The following is an 18,455-nucleotide window of genomic DNA, read 5'->3' as shown; positions in this document are numbered from 1 at the left end:
GACTTTGGTTGACAAGAACCAGCATTTGGACCTGAAGACTTTTGCTCCAGCTACTGGATGTAAGCTCTTTCCTTGGTTCTCTGGATACCAATATTCATACCTGCTACCAAGGCAAGTAGCTGATGGATAACCAGGCCAGTCACCTCTTTTCAGAGATCCCTTACAGTAGCGTAGTAAAAAAACCACAACCCAAAACATTATTACTGTTTTGAGAGCACAAACAAGACATAACCTCATTTCACACAAGAGCTTTACCATTTCTTACAAATACTTTATTTTTCTTCGTTCCCTTTCACAGAGACCTTACTTGACCAGCCTCTACACTGAAAATCACCATTCTAGAAAAGGAAAAAAAAATAAGAATCACACACTCCGATAGTGATAGATGAAGCATAGAAAATATTTCCGTTTACCACCTTCACGGAGACAGCAAAACCAACCTCCCCACACGCCGAGGGGCGGCCGCTGGACTTCAGCCTGGCCCCGTCCCAGAGCCCCCCGAGGGCGGCCGTCACCGCCGCCGTCCCGCCCCGGGAACCCTCACGAAGCCAGGTGCAGGTCGGAGCTGGCGGCAGAAGCACTAAATCCCGAGTTAGGGCGGAAAAACTGAGATTATTCCTGTGCGGACCCCCCCCCCCCGAAAACGCTGCGGGGGAGGAGGGGGGGGGGGGAGAAGAAAGCGCCAACGCCTGCCGCCTCAGGGCGTGCCGGCGGGCGGAGGCCGGTGGCGGGGCGCGGGCCCGGCGGGGCTCTGCGCTCCCCGGCCGAAGGGCGGGTGCCCTGGAAGGCAGCCGGGAGCCAGTTCCTGCCCTCACGGTGTCGTCTGAGGAGGTGGGTGGATTTTTGGAGGGAACAGAAACCGCCAGCCTGGAGACGGGGGAAGGGGACGGGCTCCCCACCGGCGGGAACGCCTCGTCGCCGCCACGGGGCTGAGGGTCCGGAGCCCCGCGGGCCGCCGAGTGAGGGGGCCAGCGTCAGGGCCGGCGGGGCAGTGCCGCCCGTCGCGGGGTCGCGCTGCCGGCCCGGGCTCGGCGGGCTGGGAGCGGTTGCCGCCCCTGCAGCCGTCAGGGCGGGGGCCGCCGTGAGGCGCTGGGGCGGGCCCGGGGCCTTTCCGAGGCGGGGCGGGGGGGGGGGTAACGGGACGGGGGAAAAGGGGGGCCGTGCTCGGGCGCGGAGGCCGCGGACCACGAGGAGTTGCCGCGCTGGGCCGGGGAGGGATCGCGGTCGCGGGGAAGGCGGCTGAGCCGCGCAAAACCCCGCGCCTGCAGGAGGGCGCTGGCTGAAGCTCCCCGGGTGCGCCCACGGTTCCCCCTCACGCCGAGCCCGGGCCGGAGCGCAGCGAGCGGCCCCCGCCCGCGGCGGTGGGCGAGGCCGGTGCCCAGGTGGCCGGGGGAGCGCGGCGGGCGCAGCTGGCGCGGCGCGATGGCCCCCAGCGCCGAGACGCCCTAATTGGCGGCGGCTGCGGCGCCGGCAGCGGGGGGGCAGGGCCGGCCCCGAGCGGCCGCCTGCTGCCGCTGCTCTCGGGGCGAAACGGCGCGTCTGTGCGGGGGGAGGCGGGAGGGGCGGCGGGCGGGGCGTGGGGCGCGGTGGCCTGATCGCGAACGGCTCCGTAGACGGGGGGAGGGAGCCGCCTGCGAGCGGGGTAGGCTGGCGTGAGAGACAAAAGCCCGGCTCCGGCGAGCCGGGGGCTCGGCCTCGCCGCTGCCGGGAGGGCTCTTTTGTTGCCGTTTCCTCACCGGAGCTGGTGCGTTTCCCGCCGCCCCCCGCCCGGTCACAGCGCTGGTCACGGCCGGGGCGAGGACCGCGAACGAGCGGCCCCTCGACTCCCTGCCCCGTCCTCCACCAGTTGATCAAAGTTCGGCTGGGCCCAGGCAAGGAGCGAGCGGCCCGCCGCCCCGCCAGCCGGGGCTCCCTCCTTCCCTCCGCGGCAGCGCTCCCCCGTCCCGGCTCCCTCCCGCGGCACCAAAGCCTGTGTGTAGCGAAGTAGGAGGGAGTGGGCGCCTCCCTCCGCCTCCCTCTCCTCCCCGCGGCTGGGGCTCTGGATAGGAGGAGCCGGAGGAAGAGGAAGATGACGAGCGGGCGCAATTAGCCTAACAAGGCACGGGTGGCGGAGGCGGCGGCAGCGGCCCCGGGCCGAGGACTGACACATCTGCTCTCTCTCTCTCTCTCCTCCTCCAGCCATGAAGGCAGAAGCCGGGGAGCGCAGCTGAAGCCCAGGGCCGTCCCGGCGCTCTTCCCGATGGCAGCTGCGTGAAGGGGCCGAGCCCCCCTCCCCCGGCGGCGGGGCTGGCCTCGTCGCGTCGGGTGTGCGCGAGTGGCTCTGGCGTTGGTTCCCCCCTCCCCTCCCTTCCCCGATGTGGGCTCCAGAGGATTCGCTCCTCCTTTGTAACCGGGAATGAAATAATGGCGACCCGGTGGGCAGCGGGGCCACCCGGCGGAGATGGAGACAACGAGCCCCCCCCGGGCGGCGGCAACGGCGCCGGCGGCCAGGTAGGAGCGGCGGGGGCGGGCGGGGCGCGGGCTTCGCGTACGCGGCGGCGGGCAGGGCCGGGCCGGGCGGCCGCCTCCCGCCGCGGGGAACGGCTTGGCTGGAGCGGGCTTAATGGCCGCCCCCTCTCCCTCCCTTCCTCCCTCCCTCTCTCTTCCTGCCCGCCCGCCCCGGAGTTGCAGGGAGTTGGACGCTGGGAGCGGTGCGGGCTCCCCGGCAGCGGGAGGGGAGGCTGCCGCCCCGGCCGAGGGCTGGCCTCGCGGTCGGGGCGTCGCTCCCGGGCTGGGAGGCGGGGGCGCCTGCGCTGCCTCACGGGCCGGGCGGCGGCCCCGCTTCCCGCCCCGCGGAGCGGCCGCCGTCCTCGTCCTCGGGGCGGCGGTTTCCGTGGGGTCCCCTCGTACCCCCCCAGCCCCGCGGTCAGCGCTCGGCCTCTCCGCGTCGTCCCGACGTCCGTCTACCCGTCCCCGAGGTACGGCTTCGCGTCCCGTGCCCCCCGCCCCGTCGCACTCAAACCCCGGTGCTTTTTAGTAGCAGTACGGGCCTGGCCTCTGCCTCCTTGGAGTCAATACTTGCCACCCTCCTGCCTGCACGCAGCGGCTTCTATTAAACGTATTTCTAGCCATAGCATTTGTTGCTGGAACGGTCCTCTGTGTGTTCAGTTTAGAAACTTCATAGCATGCCCTATGGTGGCACCATTGCATGTTTGGACTCGCAACACGGAGTTTTTAATGCAGATCCGTGTCTTATGCTTCCTTTTGTGCTCCCTGTTAATAGTAATAAATGTCTGTGAAACAACTGTAACTTCAGATCCAACAAAACATAACAACAGCTTCAGTGGAGTTGTTCGAAGATCTGTCTTAAACTTTATTTACAAAGGCTAACTTGCTTTTGTATTTCTCAAAGTGGGGGCATGTTGTGCCAAAGACTGACTTAAATCTGTGTAGGGCTGTGGAATGGATGCCCTTTATATAGATGTTCCCCTTTTGTTTGTGGAAATTGAAATACAGTAGAGTGATTTTTAAACCTACAGAACTTAAAAAATTAAAGTGTGGATGATTTTTAGTTTGGTTGTGTTGTGTTTTTTGGTGTGCGTTTTTTTTGGACAGTGTTTTTAGTTTACTGCTATCCTCAATTCACCCTTTTGCCTTGGTTTAAAAGTGGCACATGTGGTATTGTAAGATTTTCCTTACTGCCATCCATCACCTCAATTAAGAGAGTCACAGTCTCTTAAAGCAGGTGGATTAGGTGAGGACAAAATGTGAGTCTTAAGTAAGAAAACAGAAGGTGCTAAGATTTAAGACTTAGTTATAAAGTATGATTCTTAATTTGTATGTAGGTTTAATCATGTGTTATTCTTGTTGATGTCCTTTTTAAAAATGTAACTGAAAACAAGGCCATTTTGGGGGATTGTTCAAATAGTGTGGGAAGAGGGAGGAAACCACATGTCTAAGTGTAAAAATGAAAATCTGCTTTTTAATTCTGTGCTATTGTGACTGCTGGTCTTTTGGCACTGGCACTTGTCATAATCCACCTATCCCTACTGTGGTAAGTCCTAACAAGGCCTGTGGCACTTTTGGAGCTCATCATGTTAAAGCTGTCAAATTGAGGACTACTAATAGGTATGGAATTGCAAAATGGACCACTCTGCCTGTTGTTTTGCCTGATACTTATATGTTGCAGTTAAAATGTAACTGCTAGAAAACATGTGCTTACACTGATGATCGCCTTAATCACAGCAGGCCTGACATAATCTTTGCTTGAATGTAGACGGCCCTCATGAATGCCTAATGAAGGTTGCAGTGCTTTCTCAGTTACTTTAGTATATGCATTGCTGCATGGCTTGAAGTTCAACTTATTTTCTTGTAACTTTTTTTCATAGATTGGTGTAAAATGATAAGAGGGAGTAAGTATTTGTGGCTTGGGATCTGCTATCTCAGTTCAGTTGATGGAACAGTTGCTGTGTACAGTGCTTTATGTGCCATAGATCAACAAATCCCTTTGAAGACTTACTTGTATTGAACAGTAAGAGCCACTTTTCTACTGAAGAAATCGGAAAACACCTTTAGTGAAACACAATTACTATAAAAAAGGAATTTTAAGTTTGCAAAAAAGTTGCTGCAGTTGCAGGGTTTTATAGTGTTCTAATACTGACATGCAAGGTATTAGCAATTTTGGGAAATGATTTATGTTTTGAGGACACTGTATCCCATATGGCGTTTGCATTGTAATGCAGTATTAACTCATCTACATTTAATGTTTAGCTGTAGACCTATATGCGCAGCAGGCTGTCACGAGGAAGACTCTAAGCATAGCTCGTGTTCATCACGGGCAAGGGAGTTGCAACAGAAATTAAGATTTTTCAGCCCATTAAAGGTTTTGGAAATGTACAGCTATAATCATCAAGGTTTGGTTGAGAACTGAAAAACTTGTCCTCTGGCTTCAAGATCAGTGGTCAGACAAAGAAAGGGAATGTCTGACTGAGAAGCTAGTGCTTCTGTGTATCTTCGTATACAGAGGTGGCAGAATTGAGGCCGTGTGATTTGATTCCTTTAGGTAATGCATGTGTTGGTTGGTAATTGTTTTGGATGCTTGTCTACTCTGATATTACGTTCCGTTTGGTCATGCCTTGCCACAATTTCTATTTTTTTTTGCCTCCTCCCTGCCTTTGACACTGTACCTGGTGGTCTTTTTCACTTCAGAGCCCCTTCACTGAGACGATTGTTGAGAACAAAGATTGCGCATTCAGGCTTGCAGGCTCCCGTCTGAACATACAGCGCCTGTTCAAAGGGACAGATCACGTATTCTGAGCTCTTGGGGGAGCTGGCAGAGGGGGCCAGGGACTCTCAGGGCTGTTTGCCATTCTGTTTGAAATCTGACACACATTCGCAAATGGGTGCAAGAATTGCCGAGCTTATTTTCATAAGGACAGATAAGTGAGAGCGTGTCTTTTCTGGCTTTTAGATTAATAGGCATATACTATCTCTGTTTCGTCAGGTTGTAGCAGTGTTTTGCTGGAGTGATTAAGCACTGCTGAGGTACGGGCAGTGCTACTTCAGTCACAACATACCATCTACAGGCCTGTCCAGATCTGAGGCTGGAACTGGCTTCTTCGTTAGTGTAGATCTAATCTCCCTTCCTTTGCCTAGAAAGGCACAACAAAAAGTGCTTTTTTGCTTTTCTATTCCCACTATTTTGCATTTACTTTAAAAGAATTGCTAAATCTGTTTGTGGTATAGTTTATTGTCATTCTATTAAAATCAAATTAAAAATGTTTAATGTAGGATGAAAAAAAAAAAAACACAACACAGTGTGCGTGGCTTTAAAAGCCAAATCTTTATTGTGAACAATACTTTTCCCTCAATTTGTGAATACTAAAAATGCTTTATCAAATAATTTTAAGTGTTGACATTTTTCTGTTGGAACTCCTTAGAGCACACATACATTCAGATATTTATTGCCAGTTTCTAATACTTTACTACAAATTTGCATTAAGAGTGTGGGGGTTTGGATGGTTTTGATTTTGTGGGATTTTTGGTGTTGTGCGTTTAGTTTTGTTTTTTTGTGTGGTGGGGTTTTGGGGTTTTTTTGTTTTGTTTTTTTTTGGTTAACAGGTGATTTGTTAGGAGTAGTTAACTGTCTTTAGGGATTCCTGAGAGTTTCTGTATTTGGCAATAGTTAGAAATACATTTCCAAAGACTTCTATAAAAGAAAAGTCAGAGTTTTAGTACTTGCTTTGTAACCACAAATATACAATTTTAGAAAGGGGGAGAAAACCCCACAGTATCCTCACTCCTACGCCTTATCGGAGAGCACAACTGTGTAAACTGAAAAGAAGCCTGTGCTGGCAGGGTCAGGAACCAGAGAAGGGTGATGATGACACTAAAAATAGAAAATGATTGGCATTCTCACTAACAATAATTGATAGATTGTTCACTATTTTAACAATCCAGTTGGGATGACATTGGTAAACTTTGAATGGTGACTTCCAGCTGTTATGTCTCTCTGCTATACAGGCACAAGCACTGAAGGGCTGTATTTTGATCCTGCGTTTCAGTCTTTATGTAATTATGCCTGTAAACATGTAAACTGTTCTGGAACTCTGTATTGTTGGAGGTCAGTGCTTTTTAGAGGCCAGAAGGTTTAACCATAATGTTAAAAATCAGAATTAGAGAAATGCATTTGTAAGGTTTTATATGTCAAATAATACACAATACCAAACCTAGTCGTTAGAAGTGTATATCACTTATGGTGATAGAGAATTCTGGACAAATCTTGCATCAAGGCAGAATAAATTCAATATAAATACCAGTGTTACCAGGAGTTGTGGTTGCAACTATTCAAAAAGCTTGAGTCAAGTCCTGTTTAACCACACAAGCATAACACTGACTTCTGCTCTCGTTTTTGTGTCAGAGTAAGCCTAAGATAATTCGACAGAATATGGACCTCTTCCATGGGGAGATGTTATGTATTTGATAAGCGGCAATATAAGGCAGCAAATGGTTCCTTCAAGAAAAGGAAGGGATCTGCTTTCAAATGTAGCTGCATCTGTTGGTTTCTAAAGTGACTTTTTCTTCCCAAAAATACACCTTTGTCTGAAACAAAATTTTTTGCAAGAGAAACCTGATGGACTGAAGAATACCTTGAACTGTGTTGGTACAAAATAATTGCATTTATTGCATGCAGTATATGCATTATAGGATTGAATATTTTCTTTAACAGGTTTAACAAACATGAAAGCACTGAGTTGACTTTTTTCCCTGTATAAGCTATTTGTAATGGTTTCTATTATTAAAATGTGAACACAACATATCTGCTGCTTCACATGTCTTATTTCTTGTCTGCTGTATTTACTTGCATACACAAAAAACAAGCGAGACATGAGTTGGGAAAGAGAAGGTATTTCATCTTATGCACTGTATGCGGTTGTGATCTTGTCCGTCTTGAATGTATGAAAGTGTCTTCCTCTAGGTGGATGACCAAGTGGTAGCTCAGCAGAACAGTATGGGCTCTGAAAACAGTAAAAGCTGGTCTTTTTTTTTTTTTTTAATTTTGTGAATACGTACATATGTTGCTCTGCAGGTGATGATTAGAATACGAACATGTGCAACCTGTAAGTCTTATTAAAAGAAAAACTTTCTGTATCTCTTTCTAAGGAAGTCTGTGTAGCAGTATTAGGAATATATACTGATGCTTTGTAGCTGGTGGTTTTTTTTTTTTCTGATAACAACTGGAAGAAAAATGAAGGTTTTCTAGCATTCAGAGGTTGTGTGTTATTCTTCCTTGCAGTTGTTTGTATATTAAGTTGCATAGGATAGGAAGCAGATACCAAAAATTAGGAAATGATGTTAAATGAAAACAGATTTATTTCCTGTTGTTAACAGGGGTCATTGTTGTTAAAAAGCATGAGTTAGCCCTGGTATAAATGGTGAGGCTTCTCAATTGGTGTTGAAACAGTCTGAATTGACAGTATTCCAGAAGTCAGTCTGATGAGCTGCTAGGTATAACTCCATGGTTATAGAAGGCATCAGAGTCTATGATCTCATCAAATCCTTGAATTTAGGGCCTTGCTGCAGAGGAAGTGCTTGTCTGCCTACCATAATAGATAATATATGTATATATGCTAAATAATATGTTGTGCCAAGCATAGTAGATAAACAGTGGATGAGAGTTACGCTGTCTGGTCAGATTGGTGGATGAGTGAGGATGATGAGGTCACGCTTTGCCTGTTTATTGTACAGAATGTGGATTAATGCAAATAATGTGCATTTCTCCTGTCGAAACCTTTCTCATGTCTGGTAATTTTTAATATTTTTGCAAAGAAACTTGTGTGGTATTTTTTTCCCCATCACCTGGTAGCAGGTACGTGCAGTAGAAGTGTAAGTGCAGCTGACGGGTGGGAACAGCAACATCAAACAGGCTTTGACTGTGTGCCTATCAGAGCCTCAACTCAACACATCTTGTAAACCTGAAAGTGCCTAATCTTACAGTAGCAAGGTGGGATGAACCGTTTTATGTATACAGTTCTTAAATACGTAAAGATTATTTAATGGGAAGGCTTCCTCTGTTGTGTTTTTCTTTTTTTTTCCTTTTTTTAAACTAGGGTGAAATGCATTTTTCCTTTACTCCAGTTACAAGGGAACTCTAGCTACTGCGTGAATTGTTGTTTACTGTCTTCCGTTACTAATGGTGAAGCAGTTTTCTGAATTTACTGTTTTATGATTGCTGTTAGATTTGAAGAGAAATCTGTGGAGATGATACTAGAGTTTAGATCTTGGATCACTTGGTAATAGGAAAGTAAAAACTAGGTACAGCTGTATGCTTTGTTCTCTGAATCTCTTTATTTGTATTGGGGGGCTAGAACTACCGCATCTTTCTGAATTGGCGTACCCTTTTGTCGTTTTGATGTCATTAGTGAATTGTGTTCAGAAGGAAGTGTTGCGGCTTTAAATTTTCTGTTCTTGATTTTTGTATTGAAAACTTGTAGTTCAGAAAGTATTTGAGTGAAGCATTGGGAGCTGTTGTTGCAGCTCTCTGAACAGCATGGTGTTTGAGAGAGCCTGATACAAATCATGTTAGTATATATTTGGCGCAATGTATGAGAGGTTCTGTGTGGGCATTCTGGAAAAATACAAACAGCTGTTTAGATTTTGACTCTGGCTTGCAACCATAAGCATATACACCTTTGGGAATGTAGGTAGTAGGCTTATTTTTGTTCTAAATTTCTTTATTTCCATTTGCTAGCAGCTGCTGCTTTGCTGCGAGTGAATGAGGTGCCTCCTTAGAGGACATGGCTAATTACAGATTGGCTGCTGGTGGAGGGGTGCGCTTTGAGATAGACATTTTCTTTTATGTGTGTGTCATTTGCATAATGTGTTAGGACACACAGTATGGACTGCATTAAGCACTAGCAAATACACTGTAGGGAATAATCTTGCACTGGCATCACTGGGCTGGCTGGATGACATAATCTTCCTTATTTTTAGTTCTGAGGTTTGTGCTTTTTGTTTCGAGGGCCGTGGAGGAGAAATCAAATGGAAACCTTTAAATCTTACTGAGGAGAGAGATTTTAAACAGTTCTGAGTAACAGTTGCAGTTGGTACAAATCAGTTGAAAAGAGAAACCTGAGCCTGTTTCTGAAGTGATCTTGTATTTTTATTGATAGAAGTGGTAGTGCGCCCTCCTACTTATATCTATGTATACTTCTTTGTATACTTTAATGGAGTAGTATTTCTTACTGAAATTTAATTACAAATCACTCTTTTAAAGACTGTGTTTTATTCTCTTCTCTTATATTTTACTTTTTCATTTAAGCATGTGGGGCTTTTCATGTTAAGAAGTTGATGAGAACATAAGAGAACGAACACCCCGTAATAAAAAAAAATACTGAAACCCAAAGCTGCTTCAACTGCTTTAATGTTGGTGTTGAATATATGGATGTTCTCTACTACAAATATCTGTGTATTTTTTGTTTTTTTTTATTCTAAATGTGAGGGCGGAAAAGGCTAAACTAAAAATATTTTCTTGTGATGCGATTTAACACTGAAGTGACTAGGTGACTTGGGTACTACCTCTTCTGACCATGGGATGAACTGAAAGAGAATATTTAAATTCTCAGAAATCCTTTCCAGATCATTTGGCTTGTGACAGACAGATGCAGTCTACATGGTGATATGTTCATGGCATTGAGGTGAACCTCTCAATTTTGAGAACTAAACCAGAGCTAAATGTGCAACTTAAGTTGCATTTTTATATTGGAAAACTTTACTTGGAGAGACACTGTTCAAAAACTGTGGAGCTACAGTCATATGGATTTCAAAACTGTAAGACGTTTCCAGTTATTTTTGAGGAAAACACAACATTTTAACTTGTCCAAGGACTGCCCTGTTGTGGTGGAACATAGAAGTGGTTGATTTCCTAAGAAACTTGACTGATACTTAAATACAATTCTTAATTAAACTTAGTCTGTTATAGTTTAGACATGTTTAAACTCATACGTCCTCAGTTTTATAATGTTTAAAAGGGCCAGAGTTCCGTTGGTGCTTGCAGGGGTATGCAAAACTGTCAAAATTTCCTTATGATGCAAGAATCCAGAACTGAAACATTTTGTTGTTGTTTTAGCCAGCAAAAGAAGCAGCAGATCTAGTATGTGCACTTCAAGCAGGTGGCTCTTACTGCCTGTAGGTTCTGACCTGTTTTCGTAAGATAAAGATCTGGTTAGGGTTATCTCCGAAAGGAACGCCACAATTTTCATGTAATAAGCAGTCCCATTGCAGTCCATGCTTTGTTATTGTTGCTGTGCTTTTCTTCTCAGCTCTCCAGTTTTGATTGAACTTTAATAGGGAGCCTGTGAGTCTGGTGAAAAGTATTCCCATGTGTAGCCACAAACATTTCTTACTCATCAATGGTTGTAAAATCTTACTTGTTCCTTCTTGCGTGCATTTTAAAATTTTATTATCCTCAATCACCATGGTAAAAGGTGAGTAAGTAAACTTTGCCCGGAGTAATCAATTTTCATGGCAATTTTAGAGGCCTTCTGCTCCATTCTGTGTACTTACACTGTTTTCATATGGGTCTGTCGGAATACAATCTTGCATTTTCCGTTTGCTTTAGTTATTTTTTTAAAAAATTGTTGGAGAAGTTGTTTTGGAGCTGCCTATGAGGTAGAATTTGAACATGATCTCCTTTCTTGTCCTAAGGAAGGAAGAACGGTTTCTGTACTACTCTTGGGGTATTAAAGTATCCCATCTTGCCAAATTAGCATTAATATGAAAAGTTCAAAGAGTGAAACAAGGTTACATGAATAGTCTTCAATGTTTTTTGCAATCTGTGCGCCTGAATCAAATGCTGGAGTAATTCAGTAGCCATAACTAGTTGGGCAAGCTGATGTTCTGATCCTGCTGTCATGGAGGTAATCTGACAAGCTTGTTAATTGTGTCTCTTTTGTTAGCATTTTAATTTTTTTAAAAATGAGAAGTAATATTACTGCTCTTGCAGACATACTGCATACCTGACCAAAACGGTCCTTGTAGCTGAGTTGGTGGAACAAAGGATTTTTCTGTATGCAAGTGTTAGGAAACATGACGTTGTATAATGGATGCAGGCCAATACTGGTAGCATTTCATAGCCCGTGCCTGTTAGATGTTGTTTTTCATGACTTCTTTATAGATGGTTTTGAGTAATTTTCTCTCCGTTTGCACTGTGACCGAGAATATGATTCGGCTATGTATCTAAATAGGTCTGATAGCTTTCTGGCATTTTCATGAGTTAAATGGCAATGGAGAGGTAAAGTGCTTATTTTTTTGTCTGTCTTTGTACAGAATTTTTGCTTGCTGATGCTGTTAGTCAGGTTAGTGAAGAGGAATTATCTGTGAAGAAATGCAGAAGGACCTTTTGATGTTCAGCAGTAGTTGATAAAAAATAAAATGAAAACTCAATGTGCATAAATGGCAAGTAATATGTCACATATAAAATACTGAGAGGTAATGATTAACTAGGAGCTCATGGGTGAGTTCTTAGAGTTGTGATAGGTAACTCTAAGGATTCAACAGCAGCTTAATGCTCAATGGTGGTCAAAAAAGCAAACTGTCATCTATTTCCTAATAATTTTGAACAGTTAATGTTCTCTGTTATGCCTCAATGTATAAATTCATAGTGCACTTTGGAGCTGGTGTGTCTAGGTCTAGTTCTGTCCCTTCTCCCTTCATTTTTCCTCCTCTCAGTAACAATACAGTAGAGCAAGAAAAGTCTCGGAGAAAGGGCAGCTATGATAATTGACTATATGGAGTTGTTTCAGTACCGAAACCAAGGAAGCTAGGACGTGGCAGTTTGGGAAAGAGGAGACTGTGGAGATGGAGAGGTGATTGTGAGATGTGGTAGCTTTCTCCATCTGTCTTGAATTTCTATGGTTCAGTTTTTTACTGTCTACTCCAAGAACTTGGGGTTGCCAAATGAGCATGGTGCAGTGAGAACAAGCAAAAGGAGATGGCCCTTTGCATAAAAGTTAATTGAGCTTATTACTCTGCACCATAATATTTTGGAAGCTAAAAGTGTGTACGTAAGCTGAAGGATAACTCAGATGCATTTTTGGAAGAGCAATACTTTTACAGTTTAGTTAAATACCCTTGTAGTGGAATGAATTATGGATCTGTGAGCAACTGAAGCTGGGGGGATCTTCTAGTGATGCTTGCTCTTGTGTTCTTTCCTAATTATCTGCAACCACCTGCATTTGGTCACTGCTGGAGATGAGTTAGGTGGACCTTTGATCTGACCTACAGGTGTTCTTATATGTTATGATGCTGATTGCGTGATAGCTTGTCAGGATTCCTCCTGCTTGCAGGAGGTTCTGTACTAAGCCTGCTGAGACAAGGCAGCTGTCTGTGATCAGCAACAGGAAATGCAGTCTTTCAAATGTTCAGGGCTAGGACCTATTTTTGCTTCTTGAAGGCTCATGCTAGGTATCAAACTTAGTCTTTGTCTTTGCTCACTTTGTAAAAGTTGCTGTTAATTCTTGTTGTATCATATGGGTCTAACGTTCTCCAGTTTTGATAAGTGAAGATGAAATGCACAATTACCTGCTTTTTTGTTCACTCCATCTCTTCCTCTGTCCCCCCCTCCCAGTTGAAGGAGAAGGCAAGGTGATTGTGTGGCTTGTATGCAGAACTTAAATATGCTGTTCTCATTTCTTTTCTACTTGTGTGCTATCAGGTAGGTACTTCTTTTGTCTGTTGAACTGTTTTCTGCATTACTTTTAGTGGACTGCATTACATTGCAACACTTCATTCTTGATTCCAAGTCTTGCAAATACTGCAGCAGCAAACCCAGTAAATCCCTAAGAGCCAGTGGAAAACTCTTTTCTCTTCTGTGGTGAATGATGCTACTGGGTGTTTTGTTTGCTGTAGGATAGTTGGTTGGTTTCCCCTTACTCCTCTTCCACTTCAGTTCTGTGGTGCCAGCTTGGGGAAAGGAAATGGCACTTTGAGGGCCTACACAGCAAGTTACAGCTTCAAAAGATGCTGTGCTGGGCTGAGTGGTGTGCAGGTAGGGAAAGTACCAGAGGGAGAAGCTCAACCTGGCAAAAAGGAACTTTTCCCCTTCACCAAGCCTGAAAATCAATTATCAAGAAGGTAAACAAAAAAAAAAAAAGGTAAACTTTTACCTAAAGGACTGTGAAATGACGTGACCACAAAATACTTCTGCTGAGTTGGGGTTTTTGACTTTTGTGGGTAGGCAGACCCATAGTCCCGACCCCCCAAAACCAGCTCGTGCTACTTTGCACTATTTTTAAAGCTAGGTCTAAAATGTTAAAAGGCATCTGTGGCTAAGATGGTTTCTACTCTTGTAATCAGTGATTCATGACTCTGAGAGGCTAAATTCTTCAAGGTGAGTGAGTAGAGACAGTGGTAATACTAGACAGTTACTCAGCAAGGCGTGTACAGGGTAAACAGTTCTTACTGGTGAGTTTGTATGTAGAGAATTTTTTCCTCATTTCACTTAAACTGAATGCAAGATTTTTTCCATAAGTTTCTATAACTCCCCAGTTTAAGACTTGCTTCTTAGTGTGAAAAACAGGCATCACTGAATTCTATCTGGTGTGAGTTTATTTAGGAAAAAGATTCTTCCCGCCAACTCCCTCAGCATGTTAACCTTTATCCGTTTAATGGCCAATTGTCAGTGGCTTAAATTGTGAATGATGCAACATCAGTCAGTGATGTAGTTGTCTGTAGGCTTCCTTGCAGCTCACAATGGGAACCTGAAGTTTGGAAACAAAATTTTGTGTGTATTATGTTCTGTGTCTGCTGTGAGGGAGGTGAAGCACAAACACTGCAATCATCTCTGTCTCATTTTGGAAGGGTGAATCATAATGTTTTAGTGTGGGGTTTTTTGTTTATTGTTTTGTGGGTTTTTTGGTATTTTTTTTGTGGTGTGTTGGGGTTGGTGTGGTGTGTGTTTTTGGTGGCATTTTTTCTGTTGCCTTTTTCTTTTTTTTTTTTTTAAATTCAAGCCATTAATGCCACCGGATGAGTTGAGGGGAAGGTATTATGTGTGAGATTAAGAACAGGATTTGTGGGAGTGACTTGACCTTAAATTCAGTTAATACTGTGGTCACTTCCACCACTTAGATAATCTGGCCTGGCAGATTTCTCTTGGTTTCGTAGGACCCAAGATACCGTGAGCTTTCATTCCTTGGAAGGCTCTTGTAGTCTTCCCTACTTTTGTAAGCAAGAAAGCAGGGATTACAAGAATATGCCCTCAACTGAGTATTACTAGTCTTTTCAACCCATGAGGAACAGTAGTGGTTCTTTCCCTGTATTGTATATCCCATGGTACACTTGTTTTTTGAGGCATTTGGTTTCTTCCTTCTAGAGACTCTCTTCGTTTGGGAAAGGAATAGGACTAGTTACATTTTAGGCTGACTCGTTACAGAAGGATCTTCCAATTAATTCTTATCCCTTAATAAAGCCTTTCTGGGATAGTTGCACTTTCTTTCACAAGCCTGTTTTTTCACTGTTACCTTATTTTACATATTGCTGTTACAAAGCGGTAGTAGAGGCTTTACTGTTCCATTACGTTATTTTGTACTTTGTGTTCCATCCTGTTCCCAGAAGTTTCATCGTATTTATTGCTTAAAATGATTGCAGTCCAGACTACTGTTTTTTATTCTTAAGTGCAGATTTAGGATAGATTATTTCAGAAACAGGTAAAAAATATATGTGTAGGAAAATATTTTGTGATGGCTTATGTTAAATTTTTTTATAATTGCAAAAAAAAGTATTCACAGTCTAATTTAAAATACTGAAATAAGGGAAAAATTACATTGTTCCTACTTCATAAAATAAGCTGTACAAGTCCTTCCAGCAGAAGATTCTCATGGACTTCAGCAGGCTTTGGATCAGCAGTTCTAATAAACGAGTTTTTGAAAAAAGCCTTTCATTCTTGCAAAAACCAGTTGTGCCTATTCTATTACTGTTCTTTAAATAAAGCTGACTGCTTTTTGTATTATGTGCTAGAATATAAGTAAACTTGCATCATATAGTTTCTGCAGACCTTCTTTTGGAGGAATCGGTACCGGTTTTAAGTACAGATATCCCAAGCAACTAACGTTTTCTTCAAGTATTAGAGTAAAAAGGCTACAAATACAAGTTCTGTTTCTTTTCATAATGCAAAACTATATATAATATCTAAAGTGTGGCATGCTGTTATTTATGAAGTCACAAAATGAAGATATGAAGAGCATTGTAAAAATAACAGCATTTTGAAATTAATTAAACAAGGAGTGGAAGTAGATATCTTTGTTTCAGGAATGAAAAGTTGATACTTTTCTGTAACTTCTCTATTCTTAGCCAAATTTAGGGGGGAAAAAAGTTTGTCTCTTTAAAGGAAATCTGGGAAGAAGGACTTCTTTTTTTGAATGCCTACAACTTGAAAGAATTGTATATACTTCTCCAAAACCAGGGAAATAAGACAGCTTGCTGTAAACATAGTACGAATTGTGAGTTTATAAACTGTAAATTTAATCTAAAAAAAAAAAAAAATTCTTGAGTGTCTTTCCATAGCAAGTCATGGACTGAAATAGAATTATACTTCATCTAGTGTCTCCTTCCAGCATTAACAAAGCCTGCCTGTTTTAAGAGAATTATCTCTTCCTGCTTTTTTGCAACTTCATGAAAACAAGATTCTAATCTTGGAGACGTAAAGCTTATAGAAGCTTTATAGAATAGAATCATAGAATCATTAAGGTTGGAAAGAACCTCCGAGATCATCAAGTCCGACCGTTAACCTAACTGCCTGGTCCACCTCTAAACCGTGTCCCTAAGCAGCACATCCACACATTTTTTGAATACTTCCATGGACTGTGATTGTACCACTTCCCTGGGCAGTCTGGTCCAATGCCTAACCACTCCCTCTGTGAAGAAGTTTTTCCTAATATCTAATCTAAACCTCCCCTGGTGCAACTTGAGCCCATTTCCTCTCATCCTATCACTTGTTACTTGGGAGAAGAGGCTGACCCCCACCTCGCTACAACCTCCTTTCAGGTAGTTGTAGAGAGCAATAAGGTCTCCCCTCAGCCTCCTCTTCTCCAGACTAAACAACCCCAGCTCCCTCAGCTGCTCCTCATAAGACTTGTGCTCCAGACCCTTCACCAGCCTCGTTGCCCTTTTCTGGACACGCTCCAGCACCTCAATGTCCTTTTTGTGGTGAGGGGCCCAAACCTGAACACAGTACTTGAGGTGCGGCCTCACCAGTACTGAGTACAGGGGCACTATCACCTCGCTGGTCCTGCTGGCCACACTATGCCTGATGCAAGCCAGGATGCCATTGGCCCTCTTGGCCACCTGAGCACACTGCTGGCTCAGGTCAAGGGCATAGGTATCTCACCTGGAAATAGCAGAGTAGGTGGTTGAATGTTTTGCCTAAGCACTGAACTGGGCAAGTGAGAACATAGTAATGCTCTGTTAAGAAACGCTGCTTTTAGGGGTTTTTATTGCAATTGAATTTTATCTGTCCTTCTGCTATGTGATCCTTTTGCAGCTCTTTGTAGTCAGTTGTGATTATTTGAAGCATTTTTTCCTGCCTTCTGTTGGGCTTTGGATAATGAGGTAGATTACAGGGAAAATACACCTTATTAAAGAACATAGTTATAAATTTGGTAAGTAGATTTTTGTATAGCCTGAACTTGAAATAAGAGGTAGTCAGATGACAGTGCCCACAATGGCAAAATACAGGGATCAGCTGATATGTTGTAACTAGCTGTGGTACAAAGAAAAGGCTTTTCTGTAGGATTCACAGGATTTCATGCGGAGCCTGGAAGCTGCTGCTATACCTGCTGCAGTTAGTCTTTGGTACTAGACCTTTCTATGACTCAAAGAGTTTTCTGGCTCTCTGAGATCAATATCAAGGTGAATTTGTTCTTCTGTTTCCTCCTCCCTTCCCTATACATATGTTGTAATTGTAGATCCTGGGATTGCTGAAGCCAGAAGTTTGAGGAAAAGGATGACAGTTGCATGAATAATATAGTTTCAGTAAAATTAGATGAGTGGCAGAGAAGGAATGGATATACCTTTATGCTTACCTTTAAAGGCGTGTGTGTGTGTTAGCAGAGAGTACTGCCAGACTATATTGGACATGAACAGTTAGGGAATGTTTGGGATTTGAGCTAGAATGTAATACTGTGCCAAAAAACAGTCTGAGCCTGATTTGTTTGCAGCTACCATTTGTGTCGCTGCTGCATAATGCATTCTCACCACTGAAAATAAGGCATGGAGTAAAAACAGTTTTCACAGAATCAGTGAATCATTGAGGTTGGAAGGTGCTTCTGGAGATCATTTTGTTCAACCTTCCTGCTCAAAGCAACGCCAACTGGAGCAGGCTGCCTAGGACTGTGTCCAGGCTGGTTTTGACTCCCAAGGATGGAGACTCTACAGCTTCTCTGGGCAATCTGTTCCAGTCTTTGGTCATGCTTGTAGTAAAAGGGTTTTTTTATGTTTAAATGATATTTCCTGTATTTCAGTTCGTGTCCATTGTGTCTTCTAACTTCATTTTTGGCACCACTAGAGAGTCTGGCACCTTATTCTTCACCTCTCTCCCTGCTTTCCCCATCAGGTACTTATGGATAAGTTTCTGCCCTGCCCACCCCCCAGCCTCTCCAGGCTATAACAGTCCCAGCTCTCTCAGCCTTTCCTTGTGTGACACATGCTCAAGTCCTTCAATCATATTTGTGGCCCCTCACTGGACTTCCTTCAGTATGTGCATGCCTGTCCTATATTGGGGACGCAAGAACTGGACACGTGACTCCAGATGTGATCTCACCAGTGCTGAGTAGAAGGGAAGGGTCCTCCCTCAACCTGCTGACTGTACTCTGCTTAATGCAGTCCAGCAGGCTGTTGGCTTTCCTTGCTGCAAGGGCACGCTAGTGGATCATGTCCAACCTGTTGTCCATATGGGAACCCTAGGGCCTTTTATGCAAAGC

The 18,455-nt window shown here is 44.2% G+C and overlaps 1 protein-coding gene across 4 annotated transcripts in view; it reads left to right on the top strand.

Annotated features, from left to right (window-relative positions):
• Positions 1-724: 724 nt before the first annotated feature.
• Positions 725-18,455, top strand: part of ARHGAP21 (Rho GTPase activating protein 21) — a 126,941-nt gene continuing 109,210 nt past the window's right edge. The window contains exons 1-2 of one of the 4 annotated variants that reach the window (XM_087776883.1): positions 725-831; positions 2,179-2,490. In XM_087776883.1, coding sequence (XP_087633009.1) covers positions 2,404-2,490 — 87 coding nt within the window. In that variant the 5' untranslated portion in view covers positions 725-831; positions 2,179-2,403. Of the gene's footprint in view, positions 832-1,610; positions 1,745-2,023; positions 2,491-18,455 lie in introns of those variants that run through there. The other 3 variants (XM_087776890.1, XM_087776872.1, XM_087776906.1) reach the window with 3 other exon arrangements.

This window comes from Nipponia nippon, unplaced genomic scaffold (genome assembly GCF_047370975.1).
Source record: "Nipponia nippon isolate SJK-2023a ecotype South Korea unplaced genomic scaffold, ASM4737097v1 scaffold_1, whole genome shotgun sequence".
In the NCBI taxonomy this organism is placed as follows: Eukaryota; Metazoa; Chordata; class Aves; order Pelecaniformes; family Threskiornithidae; genus Nipponia; species Nipponia nippon.
The sequence above is the reverse complement of the archived record's forward strand: the minus strand, read 5'-3'. Positions and strand labels throughout refer to the sequence as shown.